This window comes from Phyllopteryx taeniolatus, chromosome 23 (assembly GCF_024500385.1).
Source record: "Phyllopteryx taeniolatus isolate TA_2022b chromosome 23, UOR_Ptae_1.2, whole genome shotgun sequence".
NCBI lineage: Eukaryota > Metazoa > Chordata > Actinopteri > Syngnathiformes > Syngnathidae > Phyllopteryx > Phyllopteryx taeniolatus.
In genome coordinates, this window is record NC_084524.1 from 6,984,777 (window position 1) to 7,006,787 (window position 22,011).

Here is a 22,011-nt window from a genome sequence, read left to right on the forward strand (position 1 = left end):
TCTGTTCATTTTCATGACTGGTTTCCCCTCATTATGGGGTCACAAGTGAGCTGGAGCCTATCCCATGCTACACAAGTGCCCATTTTATCCGTGTTAGAAGCGGACATGCCCCTCTCCCTATTACGAGCCCACATATCCTCCAAATTCTTGGGAAACAACATTGTTCCTTGAAAAGCGCCCAAGGGATTATTTACACCTCAGAAGGATGAAAGCCTCCTCGCAAGAATCAATCTGTTTGATAGGATTTGTGCGGACGTCTGCTTTGAATATAATATCTGTCAAAAAGTGGCGTACCGAAGCCTCAGAAAGCAAACAAAATGCAGCTGAGCCTTCAAACAAAGTAATACTAGATTTCGACCAGTGGGGGGGTTCGGGCACTTAGTTTTGCTCTGACCAACCAATCAGAGGAAGAAGAAATGCTGACATCATCGTGAGGATGAATTTGAAATGTGATGTTGTTAGAGAAACAGTTCCATTGCTAATAGTTTAAATTACATGCATTAGCGTTTGTGAAGGCCCTGCAAGGGGCAGATTAGATTGACATGGCAACACATGGAGGCTGAAATCTGATTGGACAAAAAATATATATGTATAAAACGTTGACATACATGCACTAGAACCGGTACATCCAATAGAAACATTACAACTTGAAGAAATACAATTTTGAGAATAAATTAAAACAATTTTATGAAACAAACACTCCAATTCAGGTCTTTTTTTTTAATTTTTTTTTTTATAGCTTTCAGATGGCCTTTGACCACTTACCCGTGATTCCTACCATATCAACAAACTGAGTGGCGAGACGCCACCACAGATAATCTTGATGAGTGCCACATTGAGGGAGCAAAGGAGACCCCCCCCCCCACCCCACTTTATGCCCTCCCCCCCACCCCCCATGCTGTGCATTCAAATTGGCCTGCTCAATTTGACAAGCCACTGTTGAGAAATTCTCCAGGATTAGCCTGCGCCATGTTGTTTATTTATGGCCGCTCGAATGTGAGATCTTTTCGCGGCGCTGTCGGCGGCGACAAAACTCCTCTCGGGGCGGGAAAAGAGCTTGACCCTCTTTATGACTGCGCTCATCCTTCATCTTCGCCTTCAAAATGTAATCTTGAAGGGCAGCGTTCTTAATACGCGCGGCCTCTTTTGTGCGTGGGAGCCAGCGTGCTCGAGACGGTCACATTCAAATGCAAAAAAGCCCGCTCGTCAAAATAACTCAGTTCCTATAACCCACTGTGGTGAATTAATAAAGCACCGTAGTGACAGTCAATCAGCGCCACCAAAGCTGGTGTGCTCATTTCATAGACGGTTTTTTTTTTTTAGCCTATTTTAAAACGAATCCCGCCACCCCTAAAATTTAAGCGATCAAAAAATGTTAACTTTGTTGTTTTTAAACAACCTACAAAACTTTAAAACCACATTACTTGGTTTTAACATAGTTATATTGATTACAAAACTACAGCTTGTGGCTAGCAGACATCAAGGTTAGCCATATTAAAAAAAATAATAATAATCAACAACTAGTGACATACAAATGCAACTTCCGGTGACATTTAAACAGCCAGATGAAGCTAAAGTCATTATTAGTCTTTTCATAATGTAACAATTCACACTGTTCAAAGGGTTACTGTTACACTGGTCAGCGTCCTTCTTTCCTAAAACGAAAAATATTTAAGCCGTTCATGTTTAAATGTCATTAGCCTCTGTTCCTGACTACACAAAACGTGAGCATTTTTGTTGTTGCATTTTTGTTCCCTTACTGGAGCCAATGTGAAGCGAACGGTGAACTTGAAACTAACGTTGGCGCAGAAATTCGACTTTTGTCGTACTGCGATTATGCAGTTGTGTTAGAACAGGAGCCCTGAGGGTTATCGTAACTGCAGCGTGACACGTGACGCGAACACGTTTGACACCTCCTGCCTTAGAGATTTACCATTTCCGCTGTCAATGTATTCTTTTTCTGGGTATTGTGTAAAAGAAAGATGACCAGGGCGCTCCTCTTTCCTCCCCTGAGAAATAAGTCGTGCGCACAGGGATGCGGCTATTACTTATCATCAGAAAGTGCTTGTTTGGTGATAATAAGGGCCGGGATGGAAATCTCAGCGAAAGGGAGAAGGTGAAGGAAGCGTGAGAGGGGATGGGGGAAGGGGGGGGGGGGGGGGATACCTGAGGAAGCAGCGGTGGAATCCTCCCGTTGCTTAGCCAAGCGTTTTCTTTGCAAGACAGAGGACGGCTTAGCCCAGAAATAGAGAAAGATAGGACACAGTGTTATTAAGCACGTTTAGAAGGGTGAACTAAGATAACGAAGAGCAAATGTGCTAGCTGTGCAATCCGGGGCTGGGGAATGGGGACATTTGCTTGTAGGCTCTTGTAAACATGAAGGCAATATCATGGCTGCCAATGGAGTGCATGCAAGTCATGCAGTGTATTTTATCTGGGCGCAGGTGAGGTTACTTGGCGACATTGTGCCCAGAGGGAAAGTCGCTCGGCACACATAAATTTCCATCTCGCGCCTGACGTGGGACATAACTCAGGTGGGGAGAAAGTTCACGCTGCACATAAATTTTGGGTCAAATGTTACAATTGCGACACGGCGCTGGCGTACTCGCCCTTATCAGCCCACCGCCGACGCCCTCTGCAGGCAGGCGGGCGAGCCTTGTTTGTTTTATCTGTCGCCACTCAGCTATTTGAGTTTGACACGAGGTTCATGACCACTTCAATTCGCCTCGCCGCTATCTGATGATTCCGTCGCTCACCCTGTATGTATTCCCGCTAATGTATTCGGCGGAGAGCGCCGATACGTGTCGGAGACAAAGCGCACGTCCAATCTGATTAGTGCAAAGGTCCCCCCCACCCCCGTCCTTGGAGTGATGAATGTACACTAGCTGTGTGGAAAACGTCTCAAAAACCACTCTTCATCAGAATCGCATGCACCGCGGTGCCTTCATTCAGTGACCGAGCTTGTTTCACACTTTGCTCTTATCAAATCAATTTTCCCAATTGAAATAATTGACATGCCATGAATCGGTTCTAGCCAGGCAAAAACACCATTTGTGTTGCCTTGTAAAAAAGATACAATAACAGTGTTGCAAAACAAAAACATGATATATCAGAATTAAATAAATAAACTGGTTTGATAGTGTCATTTTAATACATACGGTAGTATTTATGCCTTGGATGTGTACCTTTAAGGGGCGTGGCCTAATGAGTGACATCCGAAACTGCAGTCAGGTTGGCCCGTTCGTGTGTGAGTGTCTGTGCGTGAGTTGTGGCCTACAGCAGCTCCTTGCAAGCGTTTTCATTTTGTATTGATCGGCGGATGTACTGGAGCGCTCCTTGCCCACATGCGAGGGCATTGCGGTTCCTTGCTTGGGGAAAGTCTAACACACACTCTGTAGTATTTATGTGACTTGTGCCTTTAAGGGGCGTGGCCTCGTGAGTGACGTCAGGACGTCTGACTCCTTGCGAGAGCTCTCATTTTGCATTTGTGTCTGACTGTTTTGTGTTTTGCCGACTGGCACCTGGCGGCGTATCCGAAGCTCGGTCCTAACTAAAACAAAAATTTTCACACGCAACGAAGCAAAATTGACCACGCGATGGTTCGTACTTTGAAAAATTGTTTTGCTGGAGGTAACGGAGGGCCCGTTCTGCGCCGATTTTCCCGAGCGGTTACAAAAAGTGCAGTGGTGCCTCAGAGACGGAGAGGACAGAAGAAGACAAATTGAGGGAGTGAAATAAATATCTATTTAAAAATAGCCTCTCAGCGTGGCGAGATTTGAAGATATTATCCTGGAAGGCTGCTGTGAGTGAGGCCGCGAGACGGGAAGGGCTGTCGACGGTGAAATATGGAAGGCGCGTATATTCCCTGACAGCCTTCGGCTTTTCCTGATAGCGCCGCCGCCACGAGCCCGCTGCAGTGATCCATAGACTCTTTGTGGAAACTTGTGACAAAAATGCTGAGGGCGAGATGCTGAAGATCCTCGCTGCTCTGTGCCGCTCTGCCCCTTTCCCCTCGCCACATCATGCGCTGAGTTTTTTCGCAGCAAGGGGCCCGAGCACACCGACTTGTCCTTGTCCCTTTTCAATTTGAAAAGGCAAAGCAGCCTTGGGGGGCTTTTAGCTCTATTTCCAAATTGACCATTTATAATCAGTTTTCTAAAAGGAGAAAATGTTGTTGTGGAAGGTAGGGGGTTGGCGGGAGGGCGATAATACGGGAGCGTGTTGTCACAAGCGTCAGCAGGTAAGATAAATCAAGAACAGATAGTCGTTGCATGAAAGCACAGCGGGGAATTGACCTCTTCAAAAGAGAAAAGACGGGGAAATAAAAGGAAATGTATATCCTCCAGCGAATAAATATACACAGCCTCTCTTTTTTAGAATTATGCACCACCTCACTGTGAACCCACACGGGCGCAGGAAGTTGGGCTTCTGTTTTACAAGGAGGCTTTTTTTTTTCTTTTTTTTTTGGGACGCCGCATATGTCATAGGTCTTGTATTTCCTGTTTGTTGCTATGTTTCTTCTTCATTTTTTTTTTTTTTTTTTTTTTTTTAAGATCGTTTCATCATGCGTGAGTTCTGTCTTGGAGGACTAGATTTGAGATCGGCGGAGGAACACAATCTTTATGTGTGGTGTGCTGAGTTGAATGTGTGTAAAATATCGCTTAAGATTTCAAAAATCCTTAGGTGTGTACCAGGCCTTAGATGTCACAGTTGTGTCTCTCTTGCATGTTGCCGCTTCCTTTTTCCTGATTTGATCAAAAACATCATCCTTTGAATCCAAATGCAATCATCTTGGAAGCTGCCTCCATGATACTTGCTTCATGAGGTGGCCTCTGCATGCGCTACACAAAAGATAACTTTTAAAAACAAAACAAAGCTACACTACTAACCATGACGGTTAAGATTTGGGACAATTCGGGTCACACTGAGGTTTTCCCACCTTAAAATGTGGTTTCATTGGGACTAATCAGATTTTCCACCTAATGCTGCGTATACATCCAGTGTCACCTCTGCGCTGGTCACCGTCCTCCCTAGATTACTCCCAATTTGGCCATAAAGCGGGTAGCCATCAAAAAGCGTGGGCGGCGAATCATTGACATTCCCCAGGTCGAGCGCCACTTTTGCTTATGTCGTCGAGCCGAGCCGAGGCCTTTCGCCGCGGATGAGAGGCCGCGGCCCGCTTTGCATAACGTTGCCTGATTTGGGGAGCGCCGCTTGAGTGACTGCTCAGTGGTCCGTGGCCCGCTGGCATTTGAGCGGAGGGCGTTTGGGTGGAGATTGCCTCAGGTGTCAGAGTGGCTCGGAAGGCGGCAGCTGGAGGTCGTTTGTCCGGCGCATTGATTCCACCGTGAATCCCCGCCCCCCTTACATCGCCTCTCATTCTCTGGAGCCATTGATCCAAGACCCCCTCCACAATGCACGTGCCACACGAGGGAACTGGGAGCACGGGTGTCAATGTGGCATACCTTTTAAATAAGGAGATTTTCAATCAGGACACCCCACAACGCTATATAAAGTAGACATTGTGCTTAGAGGTCATTTGGAGTAACCCATTTAGTTATCAGGGGGAGTTTATAAACATGAGAGCATAGGGACAAGTGAAAGGCCGATATACTTTGCGTGTTGATTGGGGGTGGGTCCTCACTCCTACATGGCATCCCTAAATGCTCACCGAGGCAGTTTTCCCATGCCTCTTAGCATGGCTATGAATCACCATTATAGTACCTTTTTTTTTTTTTTTTTTTTTTTTTTTTTTTTTTTAAGTCTGGGCACTTCAAAGGCATTTTCATTACAGTAAGAGGAAGGCAAGGAGAGGGTGGGAGTCCGGGCTGTGGATTAATTACAATAACAATGGGGGCGCCCGCCCCCCAAAAAAGTACACCATGGCAGGGGTTGAGCCGCTCTCATTTGTTTCAATAAGCTAAATTGATTCCTCTGTCCTCCAGTGCCATTTGCATCACATCTATTTAGCATTTGTAAGCCCACTCTCCTCCCACGCTTTTGACACCCACCCACCCAGTCTACGTGTGCAGGACACGACAATACCAGCAGGGGATGCACTAATCTTCCACTCTCATCTCAATCTTCACCACTGTTGTGGAACATGTCAAACATTTTCCTTGGCAATATTTTAAGCCAATACAATGATGATGTAAATCTGAATTCCCTTTGCTTCTTTTTATTATAACAGTGTTGACCTTTCAAATGAAGTCACTAGTTGTAGGACCTGACTAGCTTGGCTCTTACAGTGGATATAAAAAGTCTACATACCCCTGTTCAAATGCCATGTATTTGTGATTTCAAACAAAAATGAGACAAACAATTAATTTCAAACTTTTTCCGCCATTAATGTTAACTATAACCTGTACAACTCAGTTGAGGAAAAACATATTTGGGATAGTGTGGTTGCACAAGTGTAGATACCCTCCTGTAATTGGGAATTATTGTTCATAATTAACCACTTACATTCAAACTCATGTTAAATGAGAGTCAGCACGCCCCCGCCACCATTTAAACGGTCTCTAATGAACCCTAAATAAAGTTTTCCTGACATTAATGCTTTCTCACAGAACCCTGAACTGTTCATACTTTCCTCCACCTTGTGCATATGGTGCCCAGTTCCAACTGAATCAGAATCAGAATCATCTTTATTTGTCAAGTATGTCCAAAACACACAAGGAATTTGAAAAACAGCCCAAAAGCAGGATGGAGCCATGGTGAGAGAGGTAAAGAAGAACCCAAAGATCACTGTGGCTGAGCTCCAGAGATGCAGTCGGGAGATGGGAGAAAGTTCTAGAAAGTCAACCATCACTGCAGCCCTCCACCAGTCAGGGCTTTATTGCAGAGTGGCCCGACGGAAGCCTCTCCTCAGTGCAAGACACATGAAAGCCTGCATGGAGTTTGCTAAAAAAAATTAAAAAAAAAAGACCTGAAGAACTCCAAGATGGTGAGAAATAAGATTATCTGGTCTGATGAGACCAAGATAGAAATTGTTGGCCTTAATTCTAAATGGCATGTGTGGAGAAAACCAGGCACTGCCCATCACCTGTCCAATACAGTCCCAACAGTGAAGCATGGTGGTGGAAGCACCATGCTGAAGGGGTGTTTTTCAGCTGCAGGGACAGGACGACTGGTTGCAATCGAAGGAAAGATGAATGTGGCCAAGTACAGATATATCCTGGATGAAAACCTTCTCTAGATTGCTCAGGACCTCAGACTGGGCCGAAGGTTCACTTTCAAAAAAGACAATGACCCTAAGCACACAGCTAAAATACCGAAGGAGAGGCTTCAGAACAACTCCGTGACTGTTTTTGAATGGCCCAGCCAGAGCCCTGAGTTAAACCCAATTGAGCATCTCTGGAAAGACCTGAAAATGGCTGTCCACCAACGTTCACCATCCAACCTGACAGAACTGGAGAGGATCTGCAAGGAGGTATGGCAGATGATCCCCAAATCCAGGTGTGAAAAACGTGTTGCATCTTTCCCAAAAAGACTCATGGCTGTATTAGCTCAAAAGGGTGCTTCTACTAAATACTGAGCAAAGGGTCTGAATACTTATGGTTGTGTGATATTTCAGTTTTTAATTTTGAATAAATCTGCAAAAAATTCAACAATTCTGTTTTTTTCTGTCAATATGGGGTGCTGTGTGTACATTAATGTGGAAAAAATGAACTTAAATTATTATAGCAAATGACTGCAATATAAAAACAAGTGAAAAATTTAAGGGGGTCTGAAAACTTTCCGTACCCACTGTATATATGTCTTCTATATATACTTCTGACTTGCTTCACCCAAGTTATAGCCTGACTCTGGTTGAAATCTTGTGAAAGGGGACTCCACTCGACTTGATGTTTGCCACGTATGTGACTTTCTCCCACTTCTGTGCCCGCCTCCTTGCCACAGACACACTCGGAGGTGCGAACGCGCTAAGCTCCCTGCACCGCACCCCATCATCAGTCACCGCCAGAGCAGATAGCAACAGCCGTCAGCCGGATGAGTGACGAGTGGGCACGTTACCAGGGCGCCCGCGTGGCAATTGGCCTGTGGGTTCCAGATAGACACACAAGCACGCCAGCCTCATTTCTACTGTGCAATTAGCTGCTAATCAACATGCTAACATGTAAACTGTCAAATGGAGTTAGAAGCAGTTGACGCGGAAGCCGTGACCTATATTTGGCCGTTTGTGAATAAGGGCCACTTGCCATTCTGGTGCTCCATCAGATGGCGCCGTTTGTGTGATACTAACAGCTACGGCTACTGTTGTTGTGAAACCACAATATACAGTAAATGAAGTTGAGTTGAGAGATATTTTAATTCAACAGCCGTCAATGGCACTGAATGGGTTTTTAACAAAACTAGCGAAAAAAGTAATGAAATGAGGAATGACTATAATATTACTTAATTTAACCTAAATTTTCTGCCAATAGAACACAAAAACCTGCATTTTCTAAATTTTGAAAAACAAGCAAGCATCGCTAGCCTAAAATAAAACACAAACATCTTGAAACTACAGTAGGGGATTTATACTAACTACACCTGTAAAATTCTAGTATTTCTCATTTTTTTGACTTTCCGAGCTACTTCGCAGAGAGCAAATATTGCACCCAAGTTTGCAATTGACGACTACTCTCGGACAAGATTTACAGCAGCAAAAGTACCCCAATCTCCCCCACCCCACCTGCTACAAGAGGCATTGAAATGCACCGAGCATTTCCACAGCTGACATGAACTCTTGCTGATCTGCTGTTTGTTACCTGGAGCTCTTAGCATGAACAGAAATGGCCTGAACATTTGACGAAAACAACAACAGAAAAAAACAGCTTTATCGCTCATGTTGCACTCAAGCGGAGCACCATCTGCCTGAAATTAATCGTTATTGTTAAGCTCGTTACACAAAGCCCTGAATACAGTGATCCTATTAGTAAACGCTGGCTTCTTTATTTAAATACAAGTAAATGTGTTACGTTCCAGACCCACCTACAATAGCTGAAAATCTGCAATAATACTAATATCCCTTTGAGGAAACAAAAAGGTTCTCTCGCTCACACACAAGCAGTGCGTGCTTGCTTCAAGCTGTTTGTTTATCCTTTCCAGCTGAAGTTTACTATAAAACTGACAAATGCAACAAAAGATATTTGAACAAAAATTTTCACCAAAACTGCTGACATTTAATGCAAAGTGCCTTTGATGGGCTAATGGGAATTTTTATCGATATTACTGGAATTATAAATCTTCAAACAACTGCTATTTTATCACACACACCGAGCAGCAACATGTACAAAAAGATCACACATTACTCACAGGCATATGTTCTTTCTGCGCTGCAGGAATAACTAATTACTGGCATCTCTGCCATCATCGTCATCTTCTTGCTCCCAATTATGCTGTAGCTCTTCCAGTAGAGTTCAGCGCTGATGTTGTGGCACAACGTGATACTGCACTGAAGGCATGCGACTTGGAATTAAAAATGTCAATCCCTTATCTTGGGGATGTACCAAAGATCGACCACAATATAGCGTGGACTCACAGTTCTTACATTTATTGGGTGACCAACTATTAGCATTTAGTGTAAACATTACCAAAATGCTCTGTCAGGGATAAGGGACTTCCTTGCAAATGCGAATGTGTTTATGTTTAGCAAACACTTAAGCAAGCCACACCTGTGGTACTGCACATAATACCAGCCGAGGCCCCCTCGACTCGTCCGAGACAATTAGTGCTCTCACCCGGATCAACAGTTGCTGCTGTCGGGAGCAGGGGGCCCTCCCGCTGTGGGCGCGTGAGAAAGCACTTTGGATTTCTATTAAGTGCTGGAGATTAAAAAGGCGTCTCATAGGTCGGGTCAGGCCGGTGTTCATTTGAATGCATTAGCGGGGTCCAAGGCGAGATAATGCTCTCATTAGCGCCACTCAAACCCTGAGTGACAACACGGGTGAGAAGGGGAGCATGTCGTACAACACTTCGAGTTAATTAGGCCGCCTCTTCTCAGCTCCTCGTGCCGCCGCTGCATTCCCTAACTTGGCCAACGGACACCACTGCTGCAAGCGACCGCAAATAACACAGTCATTCCTGACATATTCACAAATTCCCTTATTTTCTCTTTCTGAAATGCCCTCAAATACCACAAGATGTTGCCAAAGCCCTGTCTAATAGAAAAGTACTACCGTAATTTCTTGTGTATAATACATATTTTTTCCCCCCAAAAATTGTCAAAAGTCAATCGTGTGTATTATACATAGGTATAGGGGAATTTTTTTTTAAATCACATTTTATAAATGTATGCCGCCATCTAGAGGTTATAAAAAAGCTGTACACTTTCATTCCAATATGCCAGCACCATCTAAAGGCTATGAAAAAGGTGTAGCCTACACTTTCATTCCAATATGACAGGGGTGTATTACTGCATATATGTACAGTTGTGCTCATAAGTTCACATACCCTGGCAGAATTTGTGAAAGTTTTTTTTTTTTTTTTTTTTTTGTCTAATGACTGAACAACAACCATCATTAATTTCTTTATGGTTATGTTTTGTTTAATGATAATGCATCTCTGAAATGCTTGACAGTTTAATTTGAATCCCATTAAAATAAAATTAAATGTGTTTCGCCTGGTCCTTAATGTATTATTTAAAGAATTTTTCACATCTTAAAAATTCTGCCAGGGTAATCAAACATATGAACACAACTGTGTGTTTTCTCATTTACTAAATCAAATTAGGGCTGTGAATTTGAAAAATTAACTTTTAACTTAACTAAAATTAACAAGAACAAATAAAAGTATTACGTGTTCAAATAATGTGCTTAACTTCAGAATAATTTTTTGAATAAACTAACAAAATAGAGATAATACTTCGTTTTGATCACATGGGTAGAAGCAAACTCATGCATTGTAAAAATGCATTATACATAGGTAGAATGGTTTTCCAGAATTTTGAGGTCAACTTTGGGGGTGCGTATTATACACAAGATATTATGGTACATTGGTTTTTGAAGTTGTTGTTTTCCAACCCAAATTGCTCCATAACGTATGCTGGACGAAACACAGTTGGGAACCAGAAATGACAAGCTCGACACAATGGATCCGCCGCATATCCTGCTTGTGTTCTTTACATTATCGACAAAAAAGATAAGACGTCGGTCCCACGCTCGTTTTCCTGAGGAGATTCAAAGCAGATGATTCCCCCCGACATTGTGTGCGAATATTGGGAGCACAAGGTTATGCACACGTCATTAGTCGCTCGGATTCTGCCCTGATAACTGCAAAAACATCAGTACCAGGTTCTACTCTTATGAAACTCCTATAAATTGTCTCTCCTTTTTCGGGCTCACGCTTCCCATGTCATTGTTCCCACAAAACTGTGTGCTCGGCTCGTTTGCCAGCACACACTCACGCGAATAGTGGTGGGGGGTGAGCACACACTTTGAATACAAATTCCTGCACCTCCCTCGGCCACGCTTGAATATTCTAGGGGCCTTTCAATTTTTCAGGCAGGTCCACGAACCCCCCTACCCATCCCCACCCTCCTCCGTGGTGCCAGCACACTCAAGAATTTCGTTAGTCGGGGTCATCAGCATTCCCAAAGCGGCTGGTGGGGCTGGGGGGGGTAACTGTACTGAAAAAGGAAACTATTTGAGTTGCCTTTTTACTCGGTGTGTCTCTGTCAAGGCAAAACCCCATTTACACCCCAAGCCACCCCCTCTGTCTACACTACAGTTTAAGGGTTTTTCCTTACTCTGATGTCACGCTCGTGACATCCAAACACGGCTCGGAAGATTTTGAAAAGGAGAGCAAACATTTGCCTGTTGTCTTTTTTTTTTTTTTGCGCTAGCGGGAATTCTCTGTAAAGTAGGTCAATGGGATTGTCGGTTTTCTTTTTCTCTCTTTTGCTCCCTCTCGTCAACGGCAAAAGAGCAACCGGATTGAGATTTGGGAAAGGGCCGCCGTTTCTTCATCTGGAAATTGAACCAACAATCTAATTATAGATTCCTAAAGGGAATATGCAAATGAGGCTAATCTGTAAATATTAAAAGGTAATTATTTGCCACAGGTCACACCCTTGGCGCGTTTGAGGCAGAAAAAAAAAGTGCACAATTGCCTGTTAAGATAATTTAGAATAACTCCATAAATTGTGAATATTTTATAATGCTTGTCCAATACAAATGGCCCTTGCTTAGTAATTTGCCAGAACGTTCCTTGGGGTAAATCTCCGCCTGCAGTGGATGTGATTGAATGTTACAATTAAATGTACTAATTCATTGTCAAAAGCAACTTATCTGCGTGCGTGCGTGATATAGCTGCCGCCTAATTGTCGAGCACATTTCGAAACGATTTCCTCTTTGACTCTAATCGCAACGAATTGGGTCCGTGTCATGAATTGAAGTGTGATATTTGAAGTTTGGCTGCAGGAGTGACGATTTAAATGATCATTGATAGGTAGATATATATTTTGTATTTTTTTTTTTTTGCAACAAGTACCAGCTCTTAAAGCGCGATGACAAGTGGACGCGTGTTTACGGAAGGAGCCGTCCTCACATATTCAAACGTGCGCTTCAACTTTGGCGCCCGCAGGAGCCGACAAAGAAGTTGGATTATTCATGGCCCCGCGCTATAGCGTGCCGTTCATCATAAGACAAAGGAGAATCTCAGTGGCGTCGACGTAGATGGAGAGGGGCCACAGGGGTGTTATTATTCACACGTGTGCAAGGGGGGGGGGGGGAAAAAGGATGCACAGCCAAATGGGTGGCACCGTGCGACATGCTTATGAATGCAAATAAAGTCTCTCCGCGGCGAATATAAATGACATTTTCTCTCACGTCGGAGTATGAATATTAACCGTTGTAAACCTGTGATGCATTGCGCGACTTATTGCTGCATTGACAAGGTGCGGGGGGACACGTCGAGTGGAAAAGTAATGGAAAAACAGCCCTACTCCAAGTTATCTACTCCTAATTCTTGAACATCAAAACTTTGCATACGTATGTTTTTGTTTTTTTTTAAACTTAATGAGTCAATTAAATTGCGCATGAAAGTTAATGAAACAATGGTATCTAATTATAAACTAACAATTCTAAAAAAATATAATAATAAATGCAAAGTTTTTCAAGGTTTAATGCAACTGAACTGTACTAAAATACAGAGCCACAAAAAAAAAATGCTATCTCCCAATGTTAATTGTGAAATAAAACAAAATGACTGTGAGATAACGCAAAGTTTTTGTTTTATTTCCATATTACCTGAGGGGCTCCATTTATTTAAAAAAAAATATATATATTGCTTGACATCATTTGGAGTGCGCGGCTTTGTATTTTGAGATGATCCGTGCGTACTCCAATCCGGAGCGGTATATCGTTCGCTTCCTCTCGGCGTCGGAAAAGTCCACGTGGAACAATCCGAAGCGAAGATCGAATCCGTCGGCCCACTCGAAGTTGTCCAGGAGCGACCAGGCGAAGTACCCGCGGACGTTGACGCCGTCTTCTCCGATCGCTGCACGTAACGGAGACTCATAATCTTCTGTCTGCTGAGCCCAAAACGTCATTCAACGTACCTTTTTCCACTTCCTGGATGGTTTCCTCGTAAAAGCGGCCACGCTGTGCATCCTCCATCACCAACGGCCCCGCCTGACAGAAACCATTTTCGGTGATGTACACCACCGGGTCGCCAAATGTGTCCTGGAAGGTCAAGGTCAAGTGAATGGCTGAGAAATTCTAAGCAAAGTTGATTTCATCTCACATTAATGTAAGGGTGGGAAAGACTCAATTAATCAAGGTTTTTTTTTATTTTTATATTTTTTTAATCTGATGTAAACAGGTTTATTTTCCCGCCCATTTATTATTTTATTTTTTTTGTAACTAGGCAACCTGCTTGACATGCATAGTGAACAGGAGGATAGGACTAATTCCTATCGAGTAATTCCTCCATAAAAATGTTTGTAATTGCCTATAGCTACCACAAGAGGGCGGAAAAATACTTTTTTTCCCCCTTTGGAGGCAAAGCCATGGCATGACTAAATGAAGTTTAACATAGGTGCTCAGCACTAAAATGCCACCAGATGGCGCCAAAGCAATATTTTTAATGAGACCGGTTCCACAAAAAAGTCAATTTCGAGGAATATATCCTCTATGCAGGATTTTGTCAACCTTTTTCAAGGATTAAAGTGAATTTTGTATGGAAGCAGCACTTTTTGTTCATGTTATGCTCATTGACAGTTCTGTTGTGCCATTTTAATAGCAAAGGGAATTATTTTTGTGCATTAATTGATATTGAAATGTAATGAGGATTGTGTTTAAAGGGCGTTTCTCCAATTTTTTTAATGTCATTGTTATGTGCGTTTTCTGTTTTTGAAGGGGGAAAGAACTTGATTACCATTGAAAATTAACAGTTTGAGATTCTATGAATGACTAAGCAGTTGATTTCGAAGACAAAGTACAAAAGTAGATGAACAAAAATCTTTTTTTGGGGCGGCCATATGGCTCAGCACTACCTTGATGTAGTTGAGGAGCTTCCGCAAGCCGGCTGGCACCACAGCCAACCAGGCCGCGCCACAAATGCTCCAATCGGGATCCAAGATTTCTTCCGTGTCCCGGTCGCACCTCATGCTCATCCCCCACTCGCCACCCGATCCATCTTTGACCTTCCGGGACGTGTAATAGTTCAAGGCGAAGAAGTCAGCCGTGCCTAGAGGCGACGGTTCGTCCTCGGAGAAGACGGGAAGTCTCGGGCTGCCGCGGTGGCCCAGCTTCCCGCTTTGCGTGTCGACGGCCGCCCTCATGGCGTGCGGGTAATCCCCGGTGACGAACAGCGGCCACCCGAACCAGCCCAAGGTGAACGCCAGGGAACGGGCCGAAGCGGCGACATCCGCGGCGTGCTCGGGACGCCACGGCTCCAACCAGTCGCTGTTGATGGCCAGGGACACTGCACCGCCCTTGGGAAAGAACATTTATCCCATAACATTGATATCCAGCTACTAGTACGCTCTTCGTCCTCACAAATAAGACAACTATTGTTAGTAGTGTCATACTAGTAGAATGACTAGGGCAGGCAAGTAGTACAACTTTACAAGTAGTGTGGGGCATACTAGTGAGGCAAAACTACAAATGGCCATTTTGGAGGCTACTAGTACATGACACATGCCTCCTCGCTGGGTCTCGTAGTTTACTGGAAAGGTTTAATTGTGTACTAGTAGGCCAAAAGTTGCACCAGTAGTAGACAAAAACCTTACTAGGAAAACACAGTTGCCATCTGCGCTACTTGTACTACTAGTGAAGCGCTGGATGTTAACTAGTTGAATTTTATAATGTACTCTTGCGCGACGACACAACTAGAACATTTTTGCAACATTTATGACGTTTCTCTACTAGCGCACCCTTGTTGTTCTACTAGTGCACTGAATTGTCTTACTAGTGAGCACAAAAGAGCACATTGAAAAAATGTTCAACCGGTTTTCCATACCCACCTGTGTTGACCTGTAAAGCGAGTTGTAGCTGTGCCAAGCCCTGGCATGGGCACGCAGCATGTTGTGGCCCGCCAGGTAGGCGGCGGTTCCCGCTTCTTTGAGGCCAGGCGCGTGGATGCCGTCCTCGTGTCCCAGCTTGGCGCACACGTACGGCTCGTTGACGGTGAGCCAAAGTTTGACACGGTCCCCGAACGTTCGGAAGCAAAAGCGAGCGTAGTCGTCGAAGGCGGCGGCGATGGCGGGCACTTTCCAGCCGCCGCCGTCCTGGAGGGCCTGAGGCAGGTCAAAGTGGTAAAGCGTCACCATCGGGGACACGTCACATGACCGTAAATCGTCAATCACCTTGTTGTAGTACTCGACACCTGCGGAAAGACGGGACGGCTACTAATACAACTGTGGCAGTTGGAAGGGAAAGACGGTCTCACTAGTGCGCTACTAATGGAACGAAGTGGGCTCTCTCTTTTTTTTTTTTTGGGGTACCTTTTTGATTGACATGTCTCGTGGTGCCATCCGGAAGGAGGCGGGCCCAGGAGAGAGACAGGCGATAATGGGTCAGTCCAAGTTGCCGGATGCACTTCAGGTCTTTGTCCCACAATTCATAGCTGTTGCAGGTGACGTCGCCCGTCTGCGCGCCGCACCCTCGGCCCTCCTTGTGGCAAAATGTGTCCCAGATGCTGGGACCCTTGCCGTCCGTCTGCCAACCCCCTAAAACCAACAAACGTTTTCAAATATATCTCCCATGATGAATGCTTTGGGGTTTATCTTGACTTCCGTATTTTATTGTGACGTCATGACAATAAAATACGACTGAATACTCATTCAGAAGTTTTCAAACAATAATTTTCACAGACTTTAATGAAGTCTGTCACCCCAATTTTCTGTCTGAACAAACTGTAGTGACTGTTACTTGTAATGTAAAAAATTCAATAATATCAAAATTGCACAAAAAAAAAAGAATACCGCTGTGATTATGAATATAGAATGTACTCTTTAAATGTAAATATTTATTTGAGGTAATATGTAAAATGCGTGTTGAAATAAAGTTTTGAGGAAAAATTTCACGAGGCAAAAAAAAAAAAAAATCAATGATTGGTCGTAGTTTTGTATTAGCGTACATTACCTTCAATTTGATAAGCTGCGGTCGCGGCTCCCCACGCAAAGTCAGGAGGAAACATGTTTGAGCAGCTCAACGTTTGACTGCGGTCGCTCGAATGCTCATTTACTATTGACTTTCAATTTGTTGTCTTGTTTTTGACTGCAGAGAGGTGGATGCTAATGCTAGAAGCTAAACCCGGAAGCGTTATAAAATGTGACGTTTGGGACGCAGGAATTCCCGTATTTTTGTCTTTTTACCTCCCTATTCTTATAGCTTCATATGTGGCATGGTGGTAAAAATACAACTTGGCAGGCTTATAACATACTGTCATCACTGGAAATATTTGGGGAGCTTTTGTTGATGGCATAGGCGATAACTTATTACCATATTTTACGAGGACCCATGAAGGCACCACTCGGTAGGGGTGTTTTTCTGCGTTGACGTCCGAGCGGCACATTTTGCAGACGTTAAAAAATACTTTTAATTCCATTTTTAATATGGAATATAATATTTATGTTTATTTATATGGCCTCTGTTTTCATTTTTAAATGAAAAAAATAAAACTGATTTATTGTGGATGTGAATCGTTTCTTTGCATTTCTTTGCCACAAGGTGGCACTAAAGTCAAGGAAGTGACAGCTGGTTTAAAAACTGAAGTTTTTGTTTGAAATGACTCGTTCATTAAAAATAAAACCCTTTATTAAGAAGTGAAAATTAGTACGAGTTGTTTATTAGTTGTACCAATTTTTGGCACCTTTGTCTCTTTTGCATTTTATCACGTATCATGTTTATTTTATAGCACCAGACGGCGCTAAAGTAAATGGTACAATTTGGAAACGCATTGCTGTGTTCACTGATCCCACACAAACACACGTCATGAAGTAACACTTAATGGAATGGTACAGGTCTTAAAGGAATTTCCTAGGTGCAGTCCTGTCCTAGGATGGTGCATTTTATCCTAGTAGTGGAATCTTTTGAAACCTGAATGATTTCAAATGTATGTTGGTATGCGTCTACATTTACAAAGATGAATTCCTTTACATGATACTATTATCATTTTCAACACAGAATTATCTGAAGACCTTTTAGTAAAGTGATATAATGTACAAAAGTAATGTCATGTAAATGTAGTAAAATAGAGAAAATAAGGCTTTATAATGATGATTATTGCTGTACATATTTTTATAATCGGTGCCATCAAATAATTTAATTTGTATATTTGCAAAGATCTCCTAGAGTCGTTTCTTAATGACCTGGATGCCAAGTCACTTACTACATTTTACAGAAATTAGGGACACAGATTTTATATTTCTTGGACTTTTGATTGTACATGAAGGACTTTAGCATGATATTTTTCCTTTAGAAAAATGTTTAATGATTTAATATTAGTCCTGATGTATTGCCTGATTGATGCTTGGTGTTGCTCAGCATCAGAAAATGATCACGTCTCAGAATGGAACAGGAATCACGAATAAAAATAATTTTGTATGACCTTCATGCACTGCATCATAAAATGTTGAACCGTTGCCGTAATAGATATTAATCCCTAATGCTCACGGACGATAAGGATGAGTAGTAGAATGAATGTACTTATCCAGCCAGGGTTTAGAGTATACAGTACCTAATAAGATGAGTTCAATGAGAAGTATAGAATACTCTACTTAGCTAGACTTACAGTGTACTAAGCACGATAAATCAATGGGTGGGCAATGATTGTCATTTATGAGGAAATTTTTCTCAGTAACCCTTACCCGATTTTCTGAACCTTGTTCAGGCATCAGGCCCCATCAGCAGCTGGCTTTTTTTTTTATTTGCGTTGCAGTAAGGGCTAGCATTAGCATTAACAACCTTCACCACCTGGAAAATCTTCTGGAGAGATGGCGCCACCCGCTTTCGGTGGCCATCTTTGCACACGGCCAGGACGTCAAGTTCGCCACTGCACTGGTCTACGCGCTCAGCATTCTGCGCCCCCCCATGAAGGCCCTTGTGGACTTCCACCTCGTGTGCCCTTCAGGGGAAACGGTTAGGTTCCCCGAACAGGACCACCGGCATTTTACTGGCCTGGATGACTGCGCCGCTGCTTTCTCCCGGCTGGAAGCCCACAACAAATATAAGAAATACGCCATTGGCGCAAACGTCTCCTACCCGAATAACCTCCTTCGGAACGTGGCGAGAGGGGGTGCTGAGTCCTCCTACATCCTGGTAATTAACATCGACATAATGCCTGCCGCTGATCTGCACCGGCATTTCCCGGCAATGGTCGCGAGGCGCCAGCCTGCAGAGGACCACGTGTTCGTCTTGGCCGTCTTCGAGATCCGCCACACCAGGAAGATACCCGCCACCAAGGCCGAGCTGATGCAGCTCTACCAGGGGAGCAAGGTGCGACCTTTCTACGAGGAGCTGTGTCCTCTCTGCCAAGCCCCCACCAATTACTCTCGGTGGGTCAATAGCCACATCCGAGACACCTCCGGTGGCCTGGAAGTGGCCTACACGCTCACTTGGGTGGATTCCTGGGAGCCGTTTTACATCGGCCCACGCAATCTGCCCCTCTACGATGAAAACTTCAAGCAGTACGGATTCAATCGCATCAGCCAGGTCGGTCGCGCCGTAATGCTCACACAGGGGGAAATATTTCTTTCGTCACCTGCTGCATTTAAGTTTGCTCACTGACTAACAGACATGGATAGTAACTAGGGGTGGGCGATATATATATCGCCTTTGATATAATCGTGAACATTGCTTTAACCATGTGCAATTTTACATTATCGAGGATTCATACTGTCTCTAAAAGAAAACAACCAAACGGGTGAATGGAAGGAATTGGAGGAAGAGAGAAAGAAGTAAGTGCATAAAATCCTCAATTGCAGAATCAGCGGATATGATTCAGTCATGTGAATCAGTGGCAAGCAGAAACAATTGTTGCAACCAAATCATGTGCAGGTGCGCAACAACTGAAAGCGTTGATTGCACCAGTGCTACTAGTGCATAAGTTAGTGTAGAGCCCTGGATATCGTCTCTGGAACCAAAAGTATCCAAAATCGAAAGTTGCCCGAACGCAACTCTTTTCGTTTTCAGTTCAGGACTAAGGTTCCACTTAGGTGACCATTTAAATCCCTGGAACTAAAAGTATCCATTACATTTTCACCCAAGGTTCCAAGAACTTTTGGTTATGGGTGCCCATTGCATTACCACCTAAAGATTTAGGAACTGAAGCTTCTGGGTACATTGCGAGGACTGAGTGAAACCATGGTTTCAGTAAAGGAACCAAAAGTATCCATTGCCTTTCCACCCAAGTTTCCTGGACATCTTGGTGCCGGGTGACCTAGTTAGTCATTAGACCGCAAACAAAGCTTTGAGTTTAACTGATAGTCTGTCTATTTTAATCAATTAACAGCCTTACACTAATTCGAGACTTATTATCTTAGTGAGCAAGCTTACAAATTCCGCAGTGTATCAAATAATCATTTACTTCACTGTACATTGTGACGTCTCATATGGCACGACATTCGTTGGTCACTTGACTCCCCGTCTCGACCAGGCCTGCGAGCTCCACGTGGCCGGGTACAAGTTCTCCGTGCTGAACTCGGCCTTCCTCGTCCACCGTGGCTTCAAGATCCCGGGCGAGTTCCACGCCAGAAAGGATGACGAGAACAAACACAACAGGCTCCTGTCTCTTAGCTTTAAAGAAGCACTGAAGACCAAATATCCAACTTCAAGTAGGCGATGCTAATACAGACAAACAAACAAACAAACATTTTCTTCCTCTTCATCTCTAGAAGAGGAGGTGACCGCAAGAGGGCAGCAGTCGCTCCTGACACCTGGACGATGTATGTGCTGTGACATTTTTAGTGTTTTAATCGATTCGGGGTGCTCCAATCAGGACTTTATGATGTCGATTCTGATACCGATCATCGATGAGTGAGATCTGCCGATCACTGCTGTTTTTGTTCATATGGATTAGCAGTACATTTTTCAATTCATGTATGGTGAGTGGTATTGGCTATACTCTATAATCCCATACATTTGTTTGGGGTTGCGTTGCAGGTGCTGCGGGACGCTACACGAGGGGGAAAAAAATAATCACAATTATTTTTGATTGATATTGAAAACACAATTAATAAAACACAATTACTCATTTATTTAAAAGCTTTGGAGTTATTTTACAAACGAAACTAAACTTTAAATGTAACTTAACCATAAACAGAACCATAAAATACATTTGTAAAAAAGTAAACTATTAATATATTAAAATAATAGAATTGTAAAAAAGAAAAAACAAATAAATAGTCATGGCTAAAAATGTGCCAAATTTAGCCATGACTGTGTTGTCTATTATATTTGTCTAAAAAAACATTCTGGCATTCAACAGATATAAATATTTGTTTCTAATCTAGTTGACCTAAAACAGGAAAAGTCTAGTTTGATTTCATGTCACAGTCAGGGGGAAAAAAGTGTGTGTTTTTATGCAGTCAATGACTATCTGAACGATGAAGTTATGGAGGCTAGGCTAGACTCAGGACAGATGTGAGTATTTGCGAGTAACTGTATCGTTCCATGCCTAGAAAGAGTACCACAGATTGCATTATTTGCCTTGGTGTTGATGGAAAAGTACAGAGAAGGTCAGAAAGAGTACCCAGAGAGGAACTGCAGTACTGCATGCGGAAGTCTCGAGTGGCAGGGAAGTATGTTAGGATAATACAGGACATGGATGAGCGCAGCAGAACAGTGGTGAAGTGTGCTGTAGGTGTGACAGAGGAATTTAAGGCGGCGGTGGGACTGCATCAGGGATCAGCTCTGAGCCCCTTCCTGTTTGCAGTGGTGATGGATAGAGCATGCAGGTGAGGAAACACCCTATCTCAGGGAGCCCTATACAGGCCACCAAGATGGAGCCCCCGGTGCAGCAATGAAGCGAAACTCTGCACTTACGGCTACTGGGGACCCCAAGAGGCACGACGACGGCCCACCGCAACTCCCAGTGCAGGGCTGTCTCCCCCTGAGGATACAATGGAAACAATAAAACACTACTAAAATACATCAATCAAATTTAATAAATATACACTTGAAATGATAAAAACACTAGTACAAACCTAAAAATATAGGAGCATAATGTTACAATACAATAAATATGAATTTAAAAAACGGAGCTAAAATAACAGTACAATTAATGCCAGGATAAGTACAAGGGAAAAAATTAAAACAAATAGTTAAAAGCTAAATTTATGTAATCACATTAATGTAATCACATTAATTTAGCTCAGATGGGACAAATAAGTTTATATTGCTAATATATGTTTCTATTATCAAATATTTTTGACGAATTTATTAATTGGTCTAATAGTGCAAGATGCACACCAAAAACAATTTAAAAAATGGGAAAAAATCAATACATTCTAACTTTATTGGCATGGGAAAAGGAGTTTAACTTGCCAAAGGAAATGTAAAATAAAAGCAAAAATATCTTGAG

At 43.2% G+C, this 22,011-nt stretch overlaps 2 protein-coding genes across 3 annotated transcripts; one reads left to right on the plus strand and one right to left on the minus strand.

The window, feature by feature from the left end:
• Window positions 1-13,199: 13,199 nt before the first annotated feature.
• Window positions 13,200-16,935, minus strand: LOC133472920 (cytosolic beta-glucosidase). 2 transcript variants are annotated; one of them, XM_061764451.1, is made up of 7 exons: window positions 16,572-16,935; window positions 15,932-16,156; window positions 15,794-15,813; window positions 15,452-15,724; window positions 14,480-14,920; window positions 13,544-13,667; window positions 13,200-13,482 (listed from the first exon to the last, which is right to left on the minus strand). In XM_061764451.1, the coding sequence occupies exons 1-7, from the start codon at window positions 16,624-16,626 to the stop codon at window positions 13,280-13,282; spliced, it is 1,341 nt and encodes a 446-aa protein (XP_061620435.1). In that variant the 5' UTR covers window positions 16,627-16,935; the 3' UTR covers window positions 13,200-13,279. The 2 variants fall into 2 exon arrangements, with proteins under 2 accessions (XP_061620435.1, XP_061620434.1); XM_061764450.1 differs by having other exon boundaries at window positions 15,452-15,813.
• A 1,310-nt stretch (window positions 16,936-18,245) lies between these two features.
• LOC133473012 (beta-1,4-glucuronyltransferase 1-like) lies at window positions 18,246-21,310 on the plus strand. Its single transcript, XM_061764720.1, has 3 exons — window positions 18,246-18,249; window positions 18,322-19,142; window positions 20,086-21,310. The coding sequence occupies exons 1-3, from the start codon at window positions 18,246-18,248 to the stop codon at window positions 20,275-20,277; spliced, it is 1,017 nt and encodes a 338-aa protein (XP_061620704.1). The 3' UTR covers window positions 20,278-21,310.
• Window positions 21,311-22,011: the final 701 nt, after the last annotated feature.